The 22,535-nt window shown below is 52.2% G+C and overlaps 1 protein-coding gene across 3 annotated transcripts in view; it reads right to left on the bottom strand.

Moving 5' to 3' along the window:
* PGR (progesterone receptor) overlaps positions 1-22,535 on the bottom strand; it is an 877,082-nt gene that overhangs the window by 672,845 nt on the left and 181,702 nt on the right. For all 3 annotated transcript variants that reach the window (XM_069639098.1, XM_069639100.1, XM_069639101.1), the window contains exon 2: positions 5,008-5,159. In XM_069639098.1, the coding sequence (XP_069495199.1) occupies positions 5,008-5,159 (152 nt within the window). The remainder of the gene's footprint in view (positions 1-5,007; positions 5,160-22,535) is intronic.

The raw sequence follows: 22,535 nt of genomic DNA, 5'->3' as shown, positions 1-22,535 counted from the left end.
ATAAGAAAGCCTTGCTTAGGTATGTTTCTGTTGGACAAAAAGTCCTTGTTGTCCTGTCAACAAGACATGGACCTCATGAGGTGATTGAAAAAAAAAAGCAAATAACTATCGAGTTTCCCAAACTGACAGGTGAATTAAGACCCATTTTTACCATAAACAGCTTCTTAAGGACTGGAGAAAAGACTGTTTGGAACCCACAACGGTAGTGGTCACTTGTCTTTTAACAGAGAAGCTGGAAAAAATACTTTAATTCCCTACCATTTATCAGAGGCTCAAAAACAAGATCTACGAGACGTATTGGGACAGTTTCCAGATGTCTTAAAAAATTTGCCAGGAAGGGTAAAAGTGTTTTTTCACTACATCCGTATACCCCCAGGGAAGGCAGTGCATTTAAAATCCTATCATATCCCTGAAGCCAGAAAAGGAATTGCAATAGAGGAGGTGGAGAAAGTGTTAAGCTCTAATATTATAGAACCATTTCAGAGTACTTGGTCCTCTCCTAAAGTACTCGCTGCCAAACCAGATCAGTCATGGAGGTTCTGTATTGATTTCAGAAAGGTGAATGCGGTATCTCAATTTGACAGTTATCCTACGCCTAGGATAGATGATCTGATTGATCAATTGGGAACTGATATTTACCTCTCCACAACTGATCTGATTAAAGGATACTGGCAAGTACCTGTTAACCCAGAGGACAAGGAGGAATTACCTTTCAGACTCCACATTTCAAAGGAAAATCCTCCAACTACATTACTCTTTCTGTGGGGCCGATATTGATGATATAATCATCCACATTCGAACATGGCAGAGCATGTATTCCATCTCCACTTAGTTATTAGAGCTTTGAGGATGGCTGGCTCGATCACACACTTCAAGAAACTACTCTTGGCACAATCAGCAGTCAAGTATTTGTGATTTGTTGTAGGGAATTGACTTGTCCAGCCCCAAAATAAGAAGGTGAACGCTGTTAAGGAAACTTCAATTCCTAAAACTAAGAAAGATTTGAGAGATTTATAGATGATGCATTCCTAGCTATTCTACTATCACTTCCTGTCCCACAGACAAGCTCAAGAACGACGAACCCCAAAGATAAAATGGAGTATTGAAGATCAAAATTGCTTTGATAAACTCAAGGACACTTTGTGCAGCAAACCAGTGTTAAAAGTCAACGATTTTAACAAAGAGTTTATCTTGCAAACGGATGCTTCACATGTTGGGTTGGGGCTGTTCTTACCCAGGATTACATGGCATCGAACATCTGATTCTTTATATCAGTCGGATGTTATATCCCAGGGAAAGGAACTATGCTACAATTGAGCTTGAGGTATTAGCTCTTTCGTGGGCCGTCACCTATTTAAAATATTACATCACTGTTAGAAGATTTAGATTTGTCATTCATCATTCCCGATTAAAATGGATGAGCCTCTGTAAAGATACAAATGCACAGGTCATGCACTGGTTCTTAGATATGCTTCCCTATTGTTTCACAGTAGAACACCGAAAAGAAAGAGAACAGGGAAATGTAGACTTTCTTGTTTCCCAATAGATGTTGAGCGAACCAGCAGCATTAGGGGAAGAATCTGATGAATCTGATGATGTCATCACTTCTTTCCCAGAGGTATCTTCTCCCCATGTGGCTAGGGACGGCGGCAGCAGCTACCTGATCCTGACCCTGTGGTCAGCTGTATGTTGGAGGACCATGTGTGGGGGAGGTGACCCTCAAAGGGATAACATGGCATCATCAGATGAATGCACATACCCCCTTTCCCTTTTAGCAATGGTTCTTCCATACCTCATGCTTTTATGGCTTGTTGTAAAAGTTCCCTCCCACTCCTTTCCAGATGTACTAATAAACTCTTCCAGTATCATGTAGATAGAAAACCCAGAAAGGCTCAACCTTTTCATACATACTGATATGAGGAGGCTGAAGGGATCAATGAAGATCAATGAAACTGATCAGTGCAGAACATGCTCTGTTGTTCATGAGCATATTACAGCTGCCGGGACAAGTTGAAAAGCAGAACTTGAATGGAGGAAGTGAGAGCTACCTGGGGAAGCCGTGTCTGCTCGACGCTGATCGAGGGAATAATTTGCTGGAGAGAAGGCCGTGCAGCCAACCGGCTCTAGGGCAAGGTAGAAGGGGGAAAACTGCTGGAAATGGTTTGGTGCACTGGGACAGCAACAGAAGAGAAGAGCAATTCTGGTTGACGGCCGATTGAACCGGGGAGCAGCACTTCAGCCGCACGAGCACAGAGAAAGTCAGCAGCCAGGCGGGAGCTATGAAGGACATGGAGACCGGTGAGTGAGGCTGTGAACCTGAGAACTGAAAGCGAAGCACTGAAAAGCTGCTCCCTGTCTACCGCAAGAGAATTGAAGAACACTTCAGGAAACCGGTGAGTCCTAAGAAGGGAGATTGGGACACCAGGGCACTTTCAGCAATGTTACTGAAGAACGTTAAGACAGTAGGGGTCATTCTGATCCTGGCTGTAAGGGTTTAATGGCACTGGAAAGGATGCCGGTGCCGTTAACCCCCTACCACCCTACTACAAGGTCCCTTAGCAGGTCCCACCAGGACCGGCTGGTTTTTCCAGCCTGTCTTAGCGGGACCCGTTAAGGGACCATGGGGGGGCTCGAATGGGAATGGGGAATGGTTTTCTGAATGGGGACTTACCGGGTCCTCCAAGGTTGGAATGACCCGGCAAGTCCCCATTCAGTGAACCTGGACACGTGTTTGGAGGCAGCCATGGTGCTATTTGCACCATGGCTACCTCCAAACTCGTAATGACCCCCAGTGAATGGAATGTAAAAGAATAGAAGACATGATTTTGCCAAAAAGGAACAAATGATGATAAGAAGTATACAAGTTTTACAAGTGTGTGAAAGGGAAGCAAAGCCAGACAGAGGTCAAAGGGAAAGTAGGATAACCCCGCATCTTGTGAAGTTTGGAAAACCATAATAGTTACGAGCCTGGCACTTGCACCCAAGGGAAGCAAAGCCTGAGAGAGGTCAAGGGGAGAGAAGGATTAACCCTCATCTTGTGAACTTTGTGAAACCATAACAGTTGCATGTGGATAAAAGACACTTACACTAAAAGCCCTGGAAGGGGAGTATACAAGGCAAACCCAAGTCTACCAGTGTGTGAATAGAAGCATAATAAAAGTCCTGGCAGGAGAGTATACCAGCCAAAGCCAAGGTTCTCAAGTGTATAAAGGAGACCAGATTAAGAGGTCCTGGCAGAAGAATATGCCAGGCCAAAACAAGACTGTGGGCCTCATTACACGGATGGCGGTGGACCAAGGTGCTATTAACACCTTGGTCCATGCCGGTAAAATACCGGCACCGCCTTGGAGGAAAGGGGAATTACCGCCCTATTCCAAGGTTGCTGGGGTGGTAATTCCCCCTTCCCCCATTGCCCTTCCCCATTCCCATTTTTGCCCCATAGGGCATAATGGGAATGGGGAAGGTGCTAATTACGGCACCGCAAATTGCGGTACCGTAATTAGCTCCCCGTCCCTTTGCGAGTTGGTTTTTAACACCTGCAAAAAGCAGGCGTTAAAGTCTCCAACCCGCAAAGGGACCTCGTAGTAAGGCGGCAAGGGTTAACGGTCACCGGTACCGTTAACGGTCACCGTTAACCCTTACCGCTGTCCGTGTAATGAGGCCCTGTGAATAAAGCTAAACTAAAGAGGAGATGTACCTGGCAGAGGAGTACACGGTATCTTGCATGGTTGGAATTCACATTTAAGTTTTTTATTTAATACTAAATGTTTTGTTGCTGACCAGAAACCATCAAGGAAGATTTGTACCCTTGGGAAACTTGAAACTTTTGAATAGAAAACTGGTAAAGGGAGCCATGTCATGGAACGGTGATCTGTATCCATTGGGTACTCTGTGTTGCATTATCTCCATTGGCAAGTTTGTGTTGGAGAATATATATATTTCTTTTGAACTTGAACATTTGTGCAGCTTTCGAGACCAGAGACATTTCCCCTAGCATCTTAGAGTTATTTTTAGAATGCGAGGGCAAGGATAGGGTTTCAGACACAGGACAGTTTTGCATTGGACATCTTGACATTGGACAGATCCTTTGTTTTGGAGTAGGGAAATACCTCTTGGAATAAGGACAGTAAGGCATTGTCCAATCCCTTTTTTCATTTGAATAAAATGTTGTAACCACAATCATGAGCTCTCTGTATCCGCGTCTCATTACTGGCTCCTCACAACAGGCATACTTATAAATTATATAGATTTTAATTTGAAGAAAATAAACAGCAGGATATGCTCCCAAACTATTTAAACATATTTCTGGATGCTAGATTTAGATATTGTGTTTTTGAGGCTTAGGCTAAATTTACTCCCAAGTAGGGAGATACAGGGATTAAGAAACTCTTTGCCGATGGCCTGGATTGTTTACCTTTTTTGCTGCTCTCCTCATACTGTGGGAAATGTAAAACATTTATTGATTTATTGCCCTGTCTTAGTGGGATTGAGATCAAAATTGTTTACTAGAACATTGGGTTCTAATTTAACTATTAGAGGTGAGTATTTATGGATATGATTTTATAGTGGTTTTCATATATTGTTAACTATTGCAATTGAAAACATTTAAGGCATATCAAATTAGTTTGCTTCTAAGTGAAAGATGGAATTTAAATCGGTTTTATAACATGTACATTCTCTAACATTGTTTTCTATTTTAATGTGATTTAATGGTCAATTCAAACGGTTCTATGTAGATTTTTTGTAATATAATGTTGCTTATATGAGATTTTTTGTATGTTATTATTGTGTAAGGTTTGAATGAACGAGCACAAACACATACAATAAAATCTAAAATTAAAACAGAAAATGTTTTCAACACATGGATATTCAGTTTTCACAATCATAAAACAAGGAACTGTAATAAAACATGGCAGTACAGACTTTTTTTGTACATGGCAGAACACAGCATTGCCAACCTAAATGCTGAGAATGGTATCTAAGTTTACGAGAACAAATAAATTCTACCTTCCATTGCTCTTTTAAAGAACACCTTACAGCTTCCACAAGTGAGGACTCCATAGTGACACCCGGAGGCCTCGTCGCCACAGATTAAACATATCTTCTGAGGTACAACTTCAAAGTTGTATTGGGAGCTGTGCTCACCCTCAGCATCTGACCTTCAAAACAAAACATGACTCAGAGTGAGAAAGATCATGACCTATTTTCCACAATGCATTTACATTAACCAAATTGTACAACCTAATGTACAGACTTATAAAGTGCATAACATGTGTGCTTCTATGGACATACAATTCCTAGTAAGAAGAATTAGAAACACTTTATCAAGGTATTTGCACAACATTCAACACTGGATAAAGGTCAAGTGTGCATCCTAGTGCACATACCCCAAATACATGGGGTTGAACTCAATTGCCCTTTATGTCTTTTGCAATGAGCAAAGTGACTTTATTTTGCTCTTGTGCATCTACAAATCAACATTAAACTAATTTTAACTTCTGTGATGAATCCTCAGATTTTGTCAAATCTCCCATAGGGGCAGCCTCTTCCAATGAGGCCAGGGAGGTGAAGCCACTGCACGATAGTCCCCCCGTGGTTGATATTCAATGGGAGGATCTCATGGGCAGGGGTCACCCCTTTCAGACTACGGAAGACTCTTCAGGGAGAACACAGTATATTCAACATACATCCCAACCGCCCTCATCATTAGTCTCTGGGCACAGTACATTAGTCCCCCACACTTCTGTGTACTTTTGTAGAGTGGATAACCCAACCCTTGTGAGAACCATTGACACAAGGAAAAGAAAGAACTGCCTGCCTGAAGTAGCCTGGAAAACTGGGATGAGTAATAATCCAGCAAAACCAATAGAGATTGAACCTATTCATACTGGGATGAAAAAGATGTGTGCAGCCATAAAGAATGCTCCATAGACCCAAGATGAGCATTCCAGTATATATGTGCAGAGCCATAAAGAGAGCCTATGGAACCAAAGTGAGCATTCCAGTCTATATGCAATGCCTGGGAGCATCAAACTGAGGAGGGACACCGAACAATGATCGACCCTCCATGGAGGAACGGGAAAGGAAGCTCTCGCTCCAGGAGCAGCAAGTGAGGAGGCTGTTTCAGAAGAGAGAGGACCGAGGACTGGGATACTAGAGCTGCTGAAAAGTGTGGGATACATTGACCCACTCAGCAAAATTCCCATCCATAACCAAGCTGCACATCAGCAGAACCAGCAAAATGGCTGCGATGGCTCCTATGAGCACCACTGCCTCGCATCAAAACTGCGTTTTGCAGCTACAGAAGGATGGCTGCACTGTTTTGTCAAACACCATTGGGCAAGTTGGAACAGGGAGCACACCAAGAAAGGCTGCCAGGGTGTGTTCTTGTGTGTACTAAAGGAGCAAAGTGAGAGGCTGTGCTGCTTTGCTGCTAGCCCAAAGTTTCCCAGTGAAAAAGGGAAATATTTTACATTTAAAATGATGCAGCACTCATGCTCTTTTCATCTTTTCTACATTACTCTGCTTTTATCAGCGAGGCCCTGCCATGCCCATCCATATTCAGATTGTGCTCCATCAGAAAAGAGCATTATCCCTGAATGGCAGGCTGTGTCAGACCAGATCCAGGAAATCAACAGAAGCTTTACTTTCAGCTGCACAGAAAAACGATTGACTTTTGGGTTACAAAATGTCAAAAATCAATGCTTCACAATAAACCCTAGCTCCTTGTGCGCATGTCAAATTGAAGGGACTCTGGCCTTGAACAGACTGCTATCTAAGAAATGACAAGGGAAACAAAATGTTGGGAAGTTAGAAGTAAGAGAAAACCTTTTGAAATGGCCAGCCCAGTAGACTTCACCATGGGTTAAAATGTGCTTTTGCAAATAAGGAAAAATGCCTGTTTTAAAAGTGTAATGTTGAAAGAAGGCCCTGTCTTGGCATAACAATGTAAAGGGGGATTTGCTGGGAAGCATATAGGAGATGCTTTATTTCAATAGGCTTGCTTCTGATTCAGAACTAAATAAAATAAAATAAAGAATGAAACGCATTGGCTGGATTGTGGAAGCTCCAGAACAGGTTTTTCTGCTGGCTAAACTGAGGCCTTCCCCCAAAAAGAGCAACCATACATTTATAGGACACATGCATGTTAATTGCTACCTTTGAAAACTTTGAATGGACCAAGAGAAAGAAATTTCACACACTCGTCAGACAGCTGTCTGGGCTTCAGCTTGAGACAATGGATCTGGGACACCTACGTGTGAAGTGGGGTAAGTGACAATAAACATTCAATCAAACTGTGAAAACCCCATGGCCACCCTGGGCTGAACTGACAGTTGGTGGTAGCCTGGAAAGACATGACCATATTTGGAGGACACAGGCAGCCCCATCTGGCTCAAAATACTATTTGATGAATAAACTTTTAATTCTGTAACCGGACTGTGCAGAAATGTAAAAGTTGTACAGTTTAAGTGTAATTTTTGTGGCTTTTAAACAAGACTTGGTAGCCTTCACTGGCATAGAGTGGACAGAAATAGCAGAGAATTGGATATTCTGAGAAAAGTGTATATGATGCCACTTTGAAATTCAATATTCACATGCCTTATGACTATATATACACATGCATAAAGTTATAGAATTTTAGGTAAAGTAATTTCATTAAAAAACCGTGAAAAACTATTAGACCGAGAAAACAAAGTCCTACAAACGTGAGAATTGGACTGCAATGTTCTGCATGAAATATGTAATCTGCCCATGTGATTTGTTAATGTGCCACAACTGTACAAATGTGTAATTTATGTTAAAGACTGATATTAGCAAAAGTAACTGTGGTATGATCCTATGCATTGTAAAGCACACATCATAAATCTGACATCATGCCCCTGAAACCCAACCGGCTGACAGCAAGGCGATAACAATCACCCCTGACCAATCCAGTTGTTAGAGGCGTGCCCAGCCTAAACCTGCCCCATCGTATAATCGTATGGTGTCACCATTCCTTATAAATAAGAGAGGCTGACAGAACTCCACACACACTCTCCTGAATTTCCAGTGCCTGCGTATCATGACATTCCAGTTCCACCGTTACAAGATTCCACACTCTACTACAAAGCCAAAGCATAGCTGATCCTATCCCAGCAAGGCCAACGCATAGCTGATCATATCCCAGCAAGGCCATTGATCCAGAAATTCCACTAAAATCCCAATAACAAAGGGGAAAAGCTGTGGTGCCCTTTTGGGAAGCATCCTGTGACCAGACCAGCGTATTGCCCACTCCCTGCATGCCTGCTGTATCCTTGCCATCATCCTGTAACCAGACTTGCCCAGCTGTTTGCTGTCAGAAGAGCCTAAGAGGAGGTTCTGTGACCAGAGCATTTGAGTCCAGAACCGGTTGACTGTCCAAATCCCCAAACTCAAGTGCAGATTGTGAGTTTTTCCCCATCCCCAACTTATAGTTGCTAGTGATATAACATCCCTGAGACTGTGATAAAACATATGTACATCATTATTTAATCACACATATAGTTAATTAGTTGTTAAAATTGGAGTGTCATTTTAGGACATCACAAAGGGTTTTTGCCTCTTATTTAGTGAGGGAAGGTCAGATTTTGATTCTGTTTGCTGCCTCATATCCCTGACTACCTGCTGCTCCTTTCTATCTCCTCAGAATTGTGGGTGGAGGGAACATTGCAAGGAGAAACCTTAACTTGGGTTCTATCTATCCTAATTATAAAAGTGCTCCTATTCATTTGTGCTTTGGATATGTTCTTGTAGAAGGTTACCCAAGAGTATTTCAGTGGTATACATTGTAATTATCTCCCCATTGGTGATTGCTCCCCAACATAACATGTGTGTGATTTTCTTTGAATTTTAAATAAATAAATATTGTATTCCCACTAAACAGCCTCGTTCATGGTCCATTGTGACCCGGGGTATTTGTAAAAGGGGGTGTTAGACAGGTTGGGTATCAGCTCAATTCGAATTTGTAGAAGATAAAGAAAACATATTCGAATTGAGTGCTACACCCTAGGCTAAGGGCAAGAGTCCTGATCTAATGCCCGATGCCCGGTTAGAATCCTTCACAAATTGGCAGCTCATAACCGGGGATAGGGTTTGTTTATTCACCTCTGACAGCTTAACACAGCAGCCTAATCTTCAAGGTAGTGATACGTTGGGTGGCTGGAATACTGTGTTACGCTGTAGAAGCGCCTCCCCAAAACATAAATCCTACGTACCGGGCTTGTGCATACAAATAAAGCTAAACAACCCCAAAAACTAGACAAAAAGCAACAGAATATAGAATACCCTTGCATAAAGGAAAGAAAGAAAGAAAGAAAGAAAGAAAGAAAGAAAGAAAGAAAGAAAGAAAGAAAGAAAGAAAGAAAGAAAGAAAGTAAGAAAGAAAGAAAGAAAGAAAGAAAGAAAGAACACTCTTCAAAATGGCCACAGTAGAGCTCTATATAGCTAGGGAGCACCTTCTGCACAAATTATTTGTCAGGGGGGAATGGCCAGAACAAGATGAAAAAGTCTGGCTAAAAGAAATGATGCAGCAGATCACCACCACGAACATGGACACATGGCAGGACGGTGGCCTATTACATCAAGCGCTGAGCCAGTTGTACATGACTCTGAAAATTAAAGAGGAGCAGATTAAAATTGTCTGAATTACTGCCTACATGTATCTCCATATGGGAGTGATGTGCGAAAAGCATGAAGAAAATACACCTCTTATGCAAAATCAATCTGAACTAGTAACTAAAATCCAGACTGAACTAAAATTAGTGGATCAAAATTTGCAAAAGAGCCAAGATTCTGAGGCAGAATCTGGAAACTATATCAAACAGTTAAAAGAGGACTTGGCCCTACATTAGCAAAATAATGCAGACCAAGAGGCCAAATTAGATGCATTGGTAGAGGAGTGTAGGGAAAAGGTTGAGAGTCAACAAAAGCTGAGACAACAATCAACATATAACAGGGCCTGCTCAGGACAAATAACCATGCTGCAAGATCAGATAACAAAATTGGAAGAGGAGAATAATAAATTAATCATGAGAGACCTCCACTCTCAATTGGAATTTGATGAAGAGCGCCAGAAATTAGGCTCCATAACACAACAAAGAGATGACCCGGCTGAACAAAGGGGCGCTCTGTATCAGGAGAAAGAGGCCCTACACGAGTAAATTAGCAGTGTAAAAACCAATCTGGAGAGAAGGGACTCAGACCTTCAGGTACTGACTGGTATAAAAGAAGCATGTGATAAAATAATGTGACATAGGAGACAAATGGAACTCGAGTTAGAGCAGGCCATACAGGCTCTAAATGTGCAAAAAAAGGAGGTTTACCTCCTGCAACAGAAATTGTCTCATTGAGACCAAACCATAGAGGCAGTGCAGAGAGACAATGGGCCTCATTACACGGTAGGCGGTGAGCCAGGGCGATATTAGCGCCATGGCTCATGCCGGTAAAATACCGGCACCGCCTTGGCGGTAAGGGGATTTACCGCCCCATCCCAAGGTTGGAGGGGCGGTAAATCCCCCTTCCGCCATTGCCCTTCCCCATTCCCATTTCTGCCCCATAGGGCTCAATGGGAATGGGGAAGGCGCTAATTACGGCACCGCAATTTAGCAGTGCCGTAATTAGCTCCGAGGTCCCTTAGCGGGTTGGTATTTAACGCCTGGAAAAAGCAGGCGTTAAAACTCCAACCCGCTAAGGGACCTCGTAGTAAGGCGGCAGGGATTTACCGGCACCGGTATTTTACCGGTACCGGTAAATCCCTACCGCCTACCGTGTAATGAGGCCCAATGAGGCCCTCTGTGAGGAGAAAGAGGGACTCCACCTGCAGGTGGTAGCTCAAAAGCGGGTCATAGAGGCCAGTAAAGCCTTGATAGCTGAGCAAACGCCTTAGATCTTTTCTCATTATCAAGAGGTACGGGATGAGAAGGAGAAACTATAGAGTTTGGAGACAGAGGGTGCTAGATTTAATCCAAACTGGAGGGACCCCGAACAGGTAGAGAGGGACAGGGTTACCCCTGATCATAGTATGATGACCTCTTTACTAAGGGACTCAAACCCATTTAGAGGCCGATTCATGGAATAATTAGCGCGGCGCAAGTGGGCAAAAACGTGCAAATCGCAGTGGAATAGCGAAAATCGCAGTGCAAGTGCGAAAATCGCACGAAAAGCAGCGCACATCGATTCATGGAAGGCCATGCGCGAGAAAACCATCAGAAGTGCGATAAAAAAGTGCACGGCGCACGTTGGCGCACAGGCCATCTAACTGCGTGCGCCTGGTCACAGCGAAAATCGCACAGGCCACAGCGAAAATCGCACATAGCGCGGCGCACGCAACAAAAGTAGACGGAACACGGGGCGTAACACTCGGAATGGGGAACAACTTGCCAAAACGTGGGCGTCACGGGGGAAGTACAGGGTACAAGTGCGCGGAACGCCCACACGCTCGCCTACAACACGTATTCATGGAATAGAATAGGGCAAAAAAGCGCATGCTCAAACCAGCGCACAGGCACAAACACGACCGCCACAAGAAAGCAGGCGGTAGAGTCTCTGCGCCTGGAAGAAATGTGCGCCAAAAGGTGCGCCAACAAATAGCACCTATATACAGCCATGATGAATGTCCTATACTGTGGCCCTCCAGGACAAATGACGTGCAAAGGGGTACCCACAAAAACGGACACCCGCTGACAAAAAATACATGTGCGTGTATACCGGGGTGCGCGGGAAGTCTCACACGCGATTTCGGCAGTGTACGTGTATTTCAGGGGTGCGCGGGAAGTTCCACACGCGATTGGCCCAGTGCGAGCAGGGTACGTGTATTCCATGGGTCCGAGGGAAGTTCCACACGCGATTTCAGCAGGGTACGTGTATTTCAGGGGTGCGCGGGAAGTTCCACACGCGATTGGCCCAGTGCGAGCAGGGTACGTGTATTTCAGGGGTGCGCGGGAAGTTCCACACGCGATTTCAGCAGGGTACGTGTATTTCAGGGGTGCGCGGGAAGTTCCACACGCGATTTCAGCAGGGTACATGTATTTCACGGGTGCGCGGGAAGTTCCACATGCGATTTCAGCAGGGTATGTGTATTTCAGGGGTTCTGGGGAGTGGGTCCTCCCAGGTGTACGCTCCACAACCTCCACGGCCCCTGCAGGCAGCCCACACCACGGGGGACTACCCTGCACCCCTGCTCATGTCCCGTAGGCAGCCCATCCACCATGGGCATGCCCCCCAGCCAACCCACATGTCACCTTGCACTACTGATCAACAATGCATGTCTCCCACCACCCCCACCCCCCAGCAGTGCAGGGGCACCCTCCACCAGGCCCCCACTCATGTCTACCACCCAGCCCCCACCAGGCCCCCACTCATGTCTCCCACCACCCCCACCCCCCAGCAGTGCAGGGGCACCCTCCACCAGGCCCCCACTCATGTCTACCACTACCCCCACCCCCCAGCAGTGCAGGGGCACCCTCCACCAGGCCCCCACCCATGTCTCCCACCACCCCCACCCCCCAGCCACCAGGGGCACCCTCCACCAGGCCCCCACTCATGTCCCCCTGCACCCCCACCCCCCAGCCACCAGGGGCACCCTCCACCAGGCCCCCACTCATGTCTCCCACCACCCCCACCCTTCAGCAGTGCAGGGGCAGCCTCCACCAGGCCCCCACTCATGTCTACCACCACCCCCACCCCCCAGCCACCAGGGGCACCCTCCACCAGGCCCCCACCCATGTCTCCCACCACCCCCACCCCCTGCCACCATGGCCAGCCCCCACCAGGCCCCCACTCATGTCTCCCACCACCCCCACCCCCCAGCAGTGCAGGGGCACCCTCCACCAGGCCCCCACTCATGTCTCCCACCACTCCCACCCCCCAGCAGTGCAGGGGCACACTCCACCAGGCCCCCACCCATGTCTCCCACCACCCCCACCCCCCAGCCACCAGGGGCACCCTCCACCAGGCCCCCACTCATGTCCCCCTGCACCCCCACCCCCCAGCCACCAGGGGCACCCTCCACCAGGCCCCCACTCATGTCTCCCACCACCCCCACCCCCCAGCAGTGCAGGGGCACCCTCCACCAGGCCCCCACCCATGTCTCCCACCACCCCCACCCCCCAGCCACCAGGGGCACCCTTCACCAGGCCCCCACTCATGTCCCCCTGCACCCCCACCCCACAGCATCCAGGGGCACCCTCCACCAGGCCCCCACTCATGTCTCCCACCACCCCCACCCCCCAGCAGTGCAGGGGCACCCTCCACCAGGCCCCCACCCATGTCGCCCACCACCCCCACCCCACAGCCACCAGCGGCACCCTCCACCAGGCCCCCACTCATGTCCCCCTGCACCCCCACCCCCCAGCATCCAGGGGCACCCTCCACCAGGCCCCCACTCATGTCTCCCACCACCCCCACCCCCCAGCAGTGCAGGGGCACCCTCCACCAGGCCCCCACTCATGTCTCCCACCACCCCGACCCCCCAGCAGTGCAGGGGCACCCTCCACCAGGCCCCCACTCATGTCTCCCACCACCCCCACCCCCCAGCAGTGCAGGGGCACCCTCCACCAGGCCCCCACTCATGTCTACCACCCAGCCCCCACCAGGCCCCCACTCATGTCTCCCACCACCCCCACCCCCCAGCAGTGCAGGGGCACCCTCCACCAGGCCCCCACTCATGTCTACCACTACCCTCACCCCCCAGCAGTGCAGGGGCACCCTCCACCAGGCCCCCATCATGTCTCCCACCACCCCCACCCCCCAGCCACCAGGGGCACCCTCCACCAGGCCCCCACTCATGTCCCCCTGCACCCCCACCCCCCAGCCACCAGGGGCACCCTCCACCAGGCCCCCACTCATGTCTCCCACCACCCCCACCCCCCAGCAGTGCAGGGGCAGCCTCCACCAGGCCCCCACTCATGTCTACCACCACCCCCACCCCCCAGCCACCAGGGGCACCCTCCACCAGGCCCCCACCCATGTCTCCCACCACCCCCACCCCCCTGCCACCATGGCCAGCCCCCACCAGGCCCCCACTCATGTCTCCCACCACCCCCACCCCCCAGCAGTGCAGGGGCACCCTCCACCAGGCCCCCACTCATGTCTCCCACCACCCCCACCCCCCAGCAGTGCAGGGGCACCCTCCACCAGGCCCCCACCCATGTCTCCCACCACCCCCACCCCCCAGCCACCAGGGGCACCCTCCACCAGGCCCCCACTCATGTCCCCCTGCACCCCCACCCCCCAGCCACCAGGGGCACCCTCCACCAGGCCCCCACTCATGTCTCCCACCACCCCCACCCCCCAGCAGTGCAGGGGCACCCTCCACCAGGCCCCCACCCATGTCTCCCACCACCCCCACCCCCCAGCCACCAGGGGCACCCTCCACCAGGCCCCCACTCATGTCCCCCTGCACCCCCACCCCCCAGCATCCAGGGGCACCCTCCACCAGGCCCCCACTCATGTCTCCCACCACCCCCACCCCCCAGCAGTGCAGGGGCACCCTCCACCAGGCCCCCACCCATGTCGCCCACCACCCCCACCCCACAGCCACCAGGGGCACCCTCCACCAGGCCCCCACTCATGTCCCCCTGCACCCCCACCCCCCAGCATCCAGGGGCACCCTCCACCAGGCCCCCACTCATGTCTCCCTCCACCCCCACCCCCCAGCAGTGCAGGGGCACCCTCCACCAGGCCCCCACTCATGTCTCCCACCACCCCGACCCCCCAGCAGTGCAGGGGCACCCTCCACCAGGCCCCCACTCATGTCCCCCTGCACCCCCACCCCCCAGCATCCAGGGGAACCCACCACCAGGCCCCCACCCATGTCACCCACCACCCCCACCCCCCAGCCACCATGGGCAGCCCCCACCAGGCCCCCAACCATGTCTCCCACCACCCCCACCCCCCGGCCACCAGGGACACCCTCCACCAGGCCCCCACTCATGTCTCCCACCACCCCCACCCCCCCAGCAGTGCAGGGGCACCCTCCACCAGGCCCCCACTCATGTCTACCACCACCCCCACCCCCAGCAGTGCAGGGGCACCCTCCACCAGGCCCCCACTCATGTCTACCACCACCCCCACCCCCCAGCCACCATGGGCAGCCCCCACCAGGCCCCCACTCATGTCTCCCACCACCCCCACCCCCCGAAGTGCAGGGGCACCCTCCACCAGGCCCCCACTCATGTCTACCACCACCCCCCAGCCACCAGGGGCACCCTCCACCAGGCCCCCACCATGTCTCCCACCACCCCCACCCCCCAGCCACCATGGCCAGCCCCCACCAGGCCCCCACTCATGTCTCCCACCACCCCCACCCCCCAGCAGTGCAGGGGCACCCTCCACCAGGCCCCCACTCATATCCCCCACCACCCCCACCCCCCAGCAGTGCAGGGGCACCCTCCACCAGGCCCCCACCCATGTCTACCACCACCCCCACCCCCCAGCCACCATGGGCAGCCCCCACCAGGCCCCCACTCATGTCTCCCACCACCCCCACCCCCCAGCAGTGCAGGGGCACCCTCCACCAGGCCCCCATTCATGTCTACCACCACCCCCACCCCCCAGCCACCAGGGGCACCCTCCACCAGGCCCCCGCCATGTCTCCCACCACCCCCACCCCCCAGCCACCATGGCCAGCCCCCACCAGGTCCCCACTCATGTCTCCCACCACCCCCACCCCCCAGCAGTGCAGGGGCACCCTCCACCAGGCCCCCACTCATGTCCCCCACCACCCCCACCCCCCAGCAGTGCAGGGGCAGCCTCCACCAGGCCCCCACTCATGTCTCCCACCACCCCCACCCCCCAGCAGTGCAGGGGCACCCTCCACCAGGCCCCCACTCATGTCTACCACCACCCCCACCCCCATCCACCAGGGGCACCCTCCACCAGGCCCCCACCCATGTCTATCACCACCCCCACCCCCCAGCCACTATGGCCAGCCCCCACCAGGCCCCCACTCATGTCTCCCACCACCCCCACCCCCAGCAGTGCAGGGGCACCCTCCACCAGGCCCCCACTCATGTCTACCACCACCCCCACCCCCCATCCACCAGGGGCACCCTCCACCAGGCCCCCACCCATGTCTATCACCACCCCCACCCCCCAGCCACCATGGCCAGCCCCCACCAGGCCCCCACTCATGTCTCCCACCACCCCCACCCCCAGCAGTGCAGGGGCACCCTCCACCAGGCCCCCACTCATGTCTCCCACCACCCCCACCCCCAGCAGTGCAGGGGCACCCTCCACCAGGCCCCCACTCATGTCTCCCACCACCCCCACCCCCCAGCAGTGCAGGGGCAGCCTCCACCAGGCCCCCACTCATGTCTCCCACCACCCCCACCCCCCAGCAGTGCAGGGGCACCCTCCACCAGGCCCCCACTCATGTCCCCCTGCACCCCCACCCCCCAGCATCCAGGGGCACCCTCCACCAGGTCCTCGCAATCCCCAATCATGTGCGTTATGGTCAGCCTCCACAGCCAAAAAGCCCTACCAAGTAACCCATTCACCCACATGGAAATGGAAATTACATGTTACACCCCCAATGTTCATGAAGCTAATGAACCCATGTCCGTCACACACAATGGTTGCAATTGAATGGGAAAATACCCAACATGACATGCATGAAACCAATGAGATGATACCACACAGTGAAGTATGAAAACAAAATTGTATTGAAAAAAAGAAAGAATGCTAAAGAAATGAAACAAACTACAATGGGAATGAGAAAAAATAAGCTGCATGTCCGTAAAAAAAAAAAAACAGCAAATCCGAATCCAAAAAAATGTTGTCCAAAGTCAAATGTAAAAAAATATCTATCCAATTAAGAAACATGTAAAAAACTTCCAAGGGTCCGTGAGCCCAACTGAACAAAGGAAACCTACAAAAAAACCTAACTAAAATGCAACTATATACAAAAAGTGGAGCAGTGTCTGTCGACTCCAAATCATAATAAGAAAGAAAGGAAACCTAAAACTAAAGAACTATATACAAAGGCGGCGGGCAAGTCCAGCGGCTCACTCCGTGGTGTTCCGGGCCAGGGCATCATCGAACTCCTGTTCGATGTCCCGGAGGCGGTCCAGTTCCATGGCCCCGAGGGTCTGCAGGGACGACGCCGTGTCCTCCTCCAACCCCCTGCGGATTGCCTCGAGGCACTCGGCCCGCCTCAGGGCCCTCCGCATGGAGTTCTCCACCCTGACCATTGTGAGCCGGGCCTCTTCCGCCCGCCGCCGCTCCGCACCTATGGCGTGGCCCAACCGCTGCCACACGGAAGACACTCTCTGTCCTGGGTCCTCCTGCCCTCCGGCCGATGCCTGCCCCTCCGATGTCGAAGGCCCCAAGCCTTCATGGCTCCCACCATGTTGCTGCTGCTGCTCTGCCTCTGCCCGTGCACTGCCTCCTGCTGCCTGCACATCCTCCGCGGGCTGGGATGCAGTTGTTGATGTGGCCACCCCTGATGGACCTCCGACTCCCGACTGTGGCAGGGATGCCTCCTCCACCAGGCTGGCCGCACCGTCAGAGGCAGCTCCACAGGACACCCAGGTGACTGATGGGTGGGAAGATGGCACAGAGGACGACTGGCGCGTAGGGGGTCCAGTTGAGGAGGGGGTCGGAGCAAGCCCCATCAGACGGAGGAATCCGGCCTGGGTGACCTGTCCCAGCAGGCTGACGTGGTCAACGACCCATTCGAGATGACGTGCAGTCTCTACATAAAAAGACTGCAGGTCACCTCGCATGGCCCGTTGACGCAACGCCACACCAGCCAGGACAGGCTCAACACGGACCTGGATGGCCACGTCCACAGGCAGAGGAAGGCCAGTTGACGTCAGCTCATCCCCTGCCTGAAAACGGGTCTGGACGTAGGCATCCCTGCTGGTGCAAGATGATGCAGGGACAGGATCGGGGACAGGATTGCACACAGGCACCTCCGCGGCGGCCTGTGCTGCCTCCTGTCCCTGGTCCTGTACTGCACCACTAGCACCAGTGGGATCCCCACCTCCAGACCCCGTCTCTGGTGCTTGCACGGCCTCCTCCTCCACCAAACCCCCCACCAACCTGGATGACTCCGTGCCATCTTCCCCTGTTGGGCCCTGTGGGGTCCCAGCTACCCCTTCTGCTGCCGAGGAGTCCAACTCCAACCTCCGCCTCTTGGACCTCCCCCCGGCAGCTGCGGCCTGGGACACGGCACCGGACTCCTCACTCCCCGACGAGATGACAACACGGGAGGGGAGCCGGGCCTTGCGTCTCCGGCTGGCGGTGGTATCCCCACCGCTGTGCTCCACAGCACCTTCTCCGCCCTCTTCATCAGTTGACGCTGCAGACACGGAGAAACAAAACACAGGCATCAGGGCACTGTACAATGGACACATACACACATGACAGTTGCACATGAGTGACATTGGCAAACCTCAGACATGTCATCACAATCCCAACACACATGTCATTGCAACTCGCACACATGAGCCAAACCACAGCCATATCGCAACTGCCACCACCATCCATACACATACAACAGCATGAGCAGCCAAAGGTGAGCCAGACATCACATGCAACACAGGAAGTGCACCACACATGTACACACACCACCACACTTGCATGCATGTGTACACCTCTGCCAAGTGTCGCACTGTTCAGACGGGCATCCATGTCACATCTGCCAATCAGGCTTCCACATACCGCTGTCACATGCATCCATGTTGCATCACTGTTGCACCCTTGTCAAATACACACACATGCACATGTACACAGTGCTCATACATGCAGCCGAAAACAACATACATGCGTGACATCACGGACATGTCTACTTACATACACATTCATCCAAACATGTGTGCACGCACAACTGCATTTGGCATGCAAGCCTACACACACAAGCACCATCCATGTCTCACACATTACAGCCCTCGCATGTGTCAGCCCCACGGCCCTGTACACCCCCACCCATACTCAACCCCATACAAACAGATGTGCAACCTGCACACTACCGAATAATCACCACACGCACTGCTCACAATCAGGATGCATGTACACTCACCGCTCGACTACAGACGGGTCTGCTTCTCCAGGACCTGGACGTGGAGCGCTGGGGATATGCGTTCCAGGACCCTCATCTGTTCTTCCGACAAGTGGCCCCGGCGCCCCTTGGCATCCGCTGCCTTCAAGAGGCGCCGGGCCTTGTTCAGGGTCCTGGACCTGAAGTCCTCCCAGCGCTTCCTGACATGTTGTAAGTCGCGGACTGCCACCCCCTCCGCGTTGATGGCAGTCACGATGTCAGTCCAGATCCGAGTCCGTCCTTCCTTGTCGGAGCGGGAACTTCCAAAGAGGGCATCATACTGCCCCATGACTTGCTCCACCAGGACACCAACTTTGGTGGCACTGAAGCTGTTGCCCCTCTGCCTCTCTGGCCGGGGGTTGTCAGTGGTCACAGATGGTGTTTGCCCCGACATGACAACCCCAGAGGCAGGAGTGGGTGGGCAACTGGGTCCTGGGGCTGGGCTGTGGAGCGATGGAATCCCAGTCGGGAGTCTTCAGTTCCAGCAGGGGTGGTCACAGCAACAGCACCCCTGGCTGATGTGCAGGCAGCAAATGGCAGTGCACGTGGGCAGCAGGCAGTCAGGCAGCAGCAGATGGCAGGTGGGAGCGTGCTCGGGGCTCTGGGGGGCAGTAGTTCGGCCTTCTGGGCAGGAGCGTGGTCTTCCGTGTGCTTACGTGTGGCCAGCTTGGTACGGAGTGATTTGGCACGTGAAAATCATGCACGTCAGCGTGAAAATCGAGGAAAGGCCCTTAGCGCGTAAGCGCGTCAGCACGCATACGCGATTCTATTGGACCAAAGGCCCTCAGTGCGTAAACGCGTCAGCAGGCATACGCGATTCTATTGGACCAAAGGCCCTCAGCGCGTAAGCGCGTCTGTGACGTGACCCGCACGGGTGTTTCCCACACAGCACGTGATGACAGAGCAAACGTGGAAAGACTGCACGTCAGAGTGTCATCGCGTGTAATTGGACAGCACGTCAGAGTGTCATCGCGTGTAATTGGTGGGAATGGGCCTAGCGCGTACACGCGGCAGTGACAAAGCATGTAATTGGTGGAAATGGCCCTAGCGCGTACACGCCGCGTAAATGACGCTGGACGTGTGGGCCTGTATAAAAGGTACGTTTAGAACACCATTTCCTTGTACGTGCTTTTCGTGGAGAGCGAGTGGGTGAATTCTGTACTTCTTGTCGTTTCACATGCGATTTACTTCACGGCGTTACAAGTTCGTATTCCCTGTTACCTCTGACAGCTTTTTCTCTTTTTTCTCTTTTACTGGTTTACCTGGGCCTGTTCCCTCAAACAGTGTTCCCTTCTACTGTTGTCCTGTCTCCTCAGACAGCATACAAATCTTCTTTTGGCGGGGGTGTTGCCAACCAAACGCGCTCCTTTTTCATGCTCTTTTACCTGGCAGACGGTGAGTCACGCACGTATCTAACATCTGTGCTTGCCCCGTGTGTAGTCTACCCCTTCAGAGGTCATTCTAGGCTGCGTGTGACACGCATACGTTCATTCTTGTGTTACTGGGTGCCACAGCGTAGTGCAGCTTTTTCTTTCTGCACACGTGGTCTAGGAGGGGTTGCGTGCACGTCATCTCCCTTTTTTGGGGCTCCTGTGCGTAGCGTGACCCGTCATCTTTCCCCAGGGGTTACATTCAGCCTTGCAAGAGCACTAGAGTACAATTACCATCTGGTACCCAACACCTTTGACCCCCAATTGCCCAGGACAATAGTTTACAGCCACTCCCATACGCACATTTACATCAGTGCCATGGCTGGGAGGCGAGGATTCCGTAAGGGTGGCAAAGGTGGAAGAGCCACAAGTGGTGGCCGTGGTGGATCCGGTAGGGGACGTGGTAGTTACTTGCAGGGTTAGCCTGTCCCCCCATGTGTGGAGGACCAGTCAAGGGCACCCATAATCCCCCCCCCCTCCCGTTGAGGCTGATGTGGCTGACACCATCCATGCTCATCCCTTGTTGGACCAGCCCATTGTGGCACCAGACCTGGCTGACTCCATGGCTGACTTCCAGGTCAGCAGGCCTATGACACGTGCGCTGGTGCACGTTGATGTCACCATGCCATGTGCATCTGGGGCAGCAAGGTCATCTGCTGCCCCAAGTAGGCAGGGCGGAGAGGCTGCAGGGGCAGCGGCGGCTCCATCCACCCCAGCCCTCACACACCCAGCCAGGACAGTGTCGGTCCTAGTCCATCCTGCTGACATTCCCCCTGACACCATCACACTTGAGCCAATGCCTGCACCAACTCCCATACGGAGTGTGCAATCCCACACTCCTGATACAGAGTCCACCAGGGCTCCTGCCCCTAGTGTCCAGAGCGGCGCAGGACCCTCAGGATCACCACCACCTTCCAAGCGGAAGAGGAAGAGTGCTCGTCCGGCACAGGCTGATGCCCCAGACACGGCTACACAGTCCGGCCCGTCGAGGAAGCCCAGCTTCACGGATGACGAACTGAATGCACTTGTCGAGTATGTGTCCGCACATGACAACGAGATGGTCATTGTTGCAGGATCCAAGATCACACCTGCACAACGCCAGGCACACTGGCAGACCGTTGCGGACATCGTAAGTGCCCTTGGAATCGTGAGGCGCACAGCCAATGATTGCTATAAGCGCTGGAATGACCTAAAGCGCAGGGCAAAGAGTAAGCTGGCCTCAAGTCATGCCGCAACTCTAGTGACTGGAGGTGGGTCTCCAGTAGTAGACATGGAACTCACTCCACATGAGTCAGTCGCTGGGACCTACGTCACGGAGGAACAGATCCAAGGCGTGGGAGATCTGCCTGATTACGAGGCATTGTCCGGTGAGTGCACATGCATGTGTGTGTCATTCATGTGCATGGTGTGTGTGTGAGGGCTTCTGTTTGTGTGCCAGGTGAGAGTGTGTGCGCCTGAGTCGTATGGGTCAGCCATGTGCTTCATGCAATACATCCTGCGCAGCTGCATTTGGCCATGGCAGTATCCCTTCTGCCAACAGTAGATAACTAGCCCAACTGCACGCCAGTTGCCCTTGAAGTGTCACCTTGCCACAACATTGTTGCTTATTTTTCACTGTTCATTCAGTCAGATTGTTTGCATTCCACCACTTTTACTAGGCATGTCGCAGTCCTCTAGTCACATGTCTGACATGGCTATGGTAAAGTGGAGTGACTTTGTTACCTGGATATCATTTGTTCACACATGTCCCTGTGCAATTGGACCATTTCGGACTGGCAGCTCCAGGTGAAAAATCTGACCTGTTAGAATTAGAAGAGCTATTACATGCGGGAACTGGACTGAATGAATAGGTGCTGCCCTCCTCTCCATCTTCACTCAATAGCAATAGTACATGCCATCTGTGTGATGGCATGTGTGTTTCACCTGGCAATCACAGGCCAATCTGTGATGCCACTGCCAGGCAGCATGCAGAAAATGTGTTCATCTTCCATCTTGGTGTCATCAGTGTGTGCCATTTGCCTGACCTTCATATGCAGTGAGGGTGCATG

This window comes from Ambystoma mexicanum, chromosome 7q (assembly GCF_040938575.1).
Source record: "Ambystoma mexicanum isolate Mex_15411 chromosome 7q, UKY_AmexF1_1, whole genome shotgun sequence".
NCBI lineage: Eukaryota > Metazoa > Chordata > Amphibia > Caudata > Ambystomatidae > Ambystoma > Ambystoma mexicanum.
Note: the sequence above shows the minus strand (reverse complement) of the source record. Positions and strands in the feature narration are given on the sequence as shown.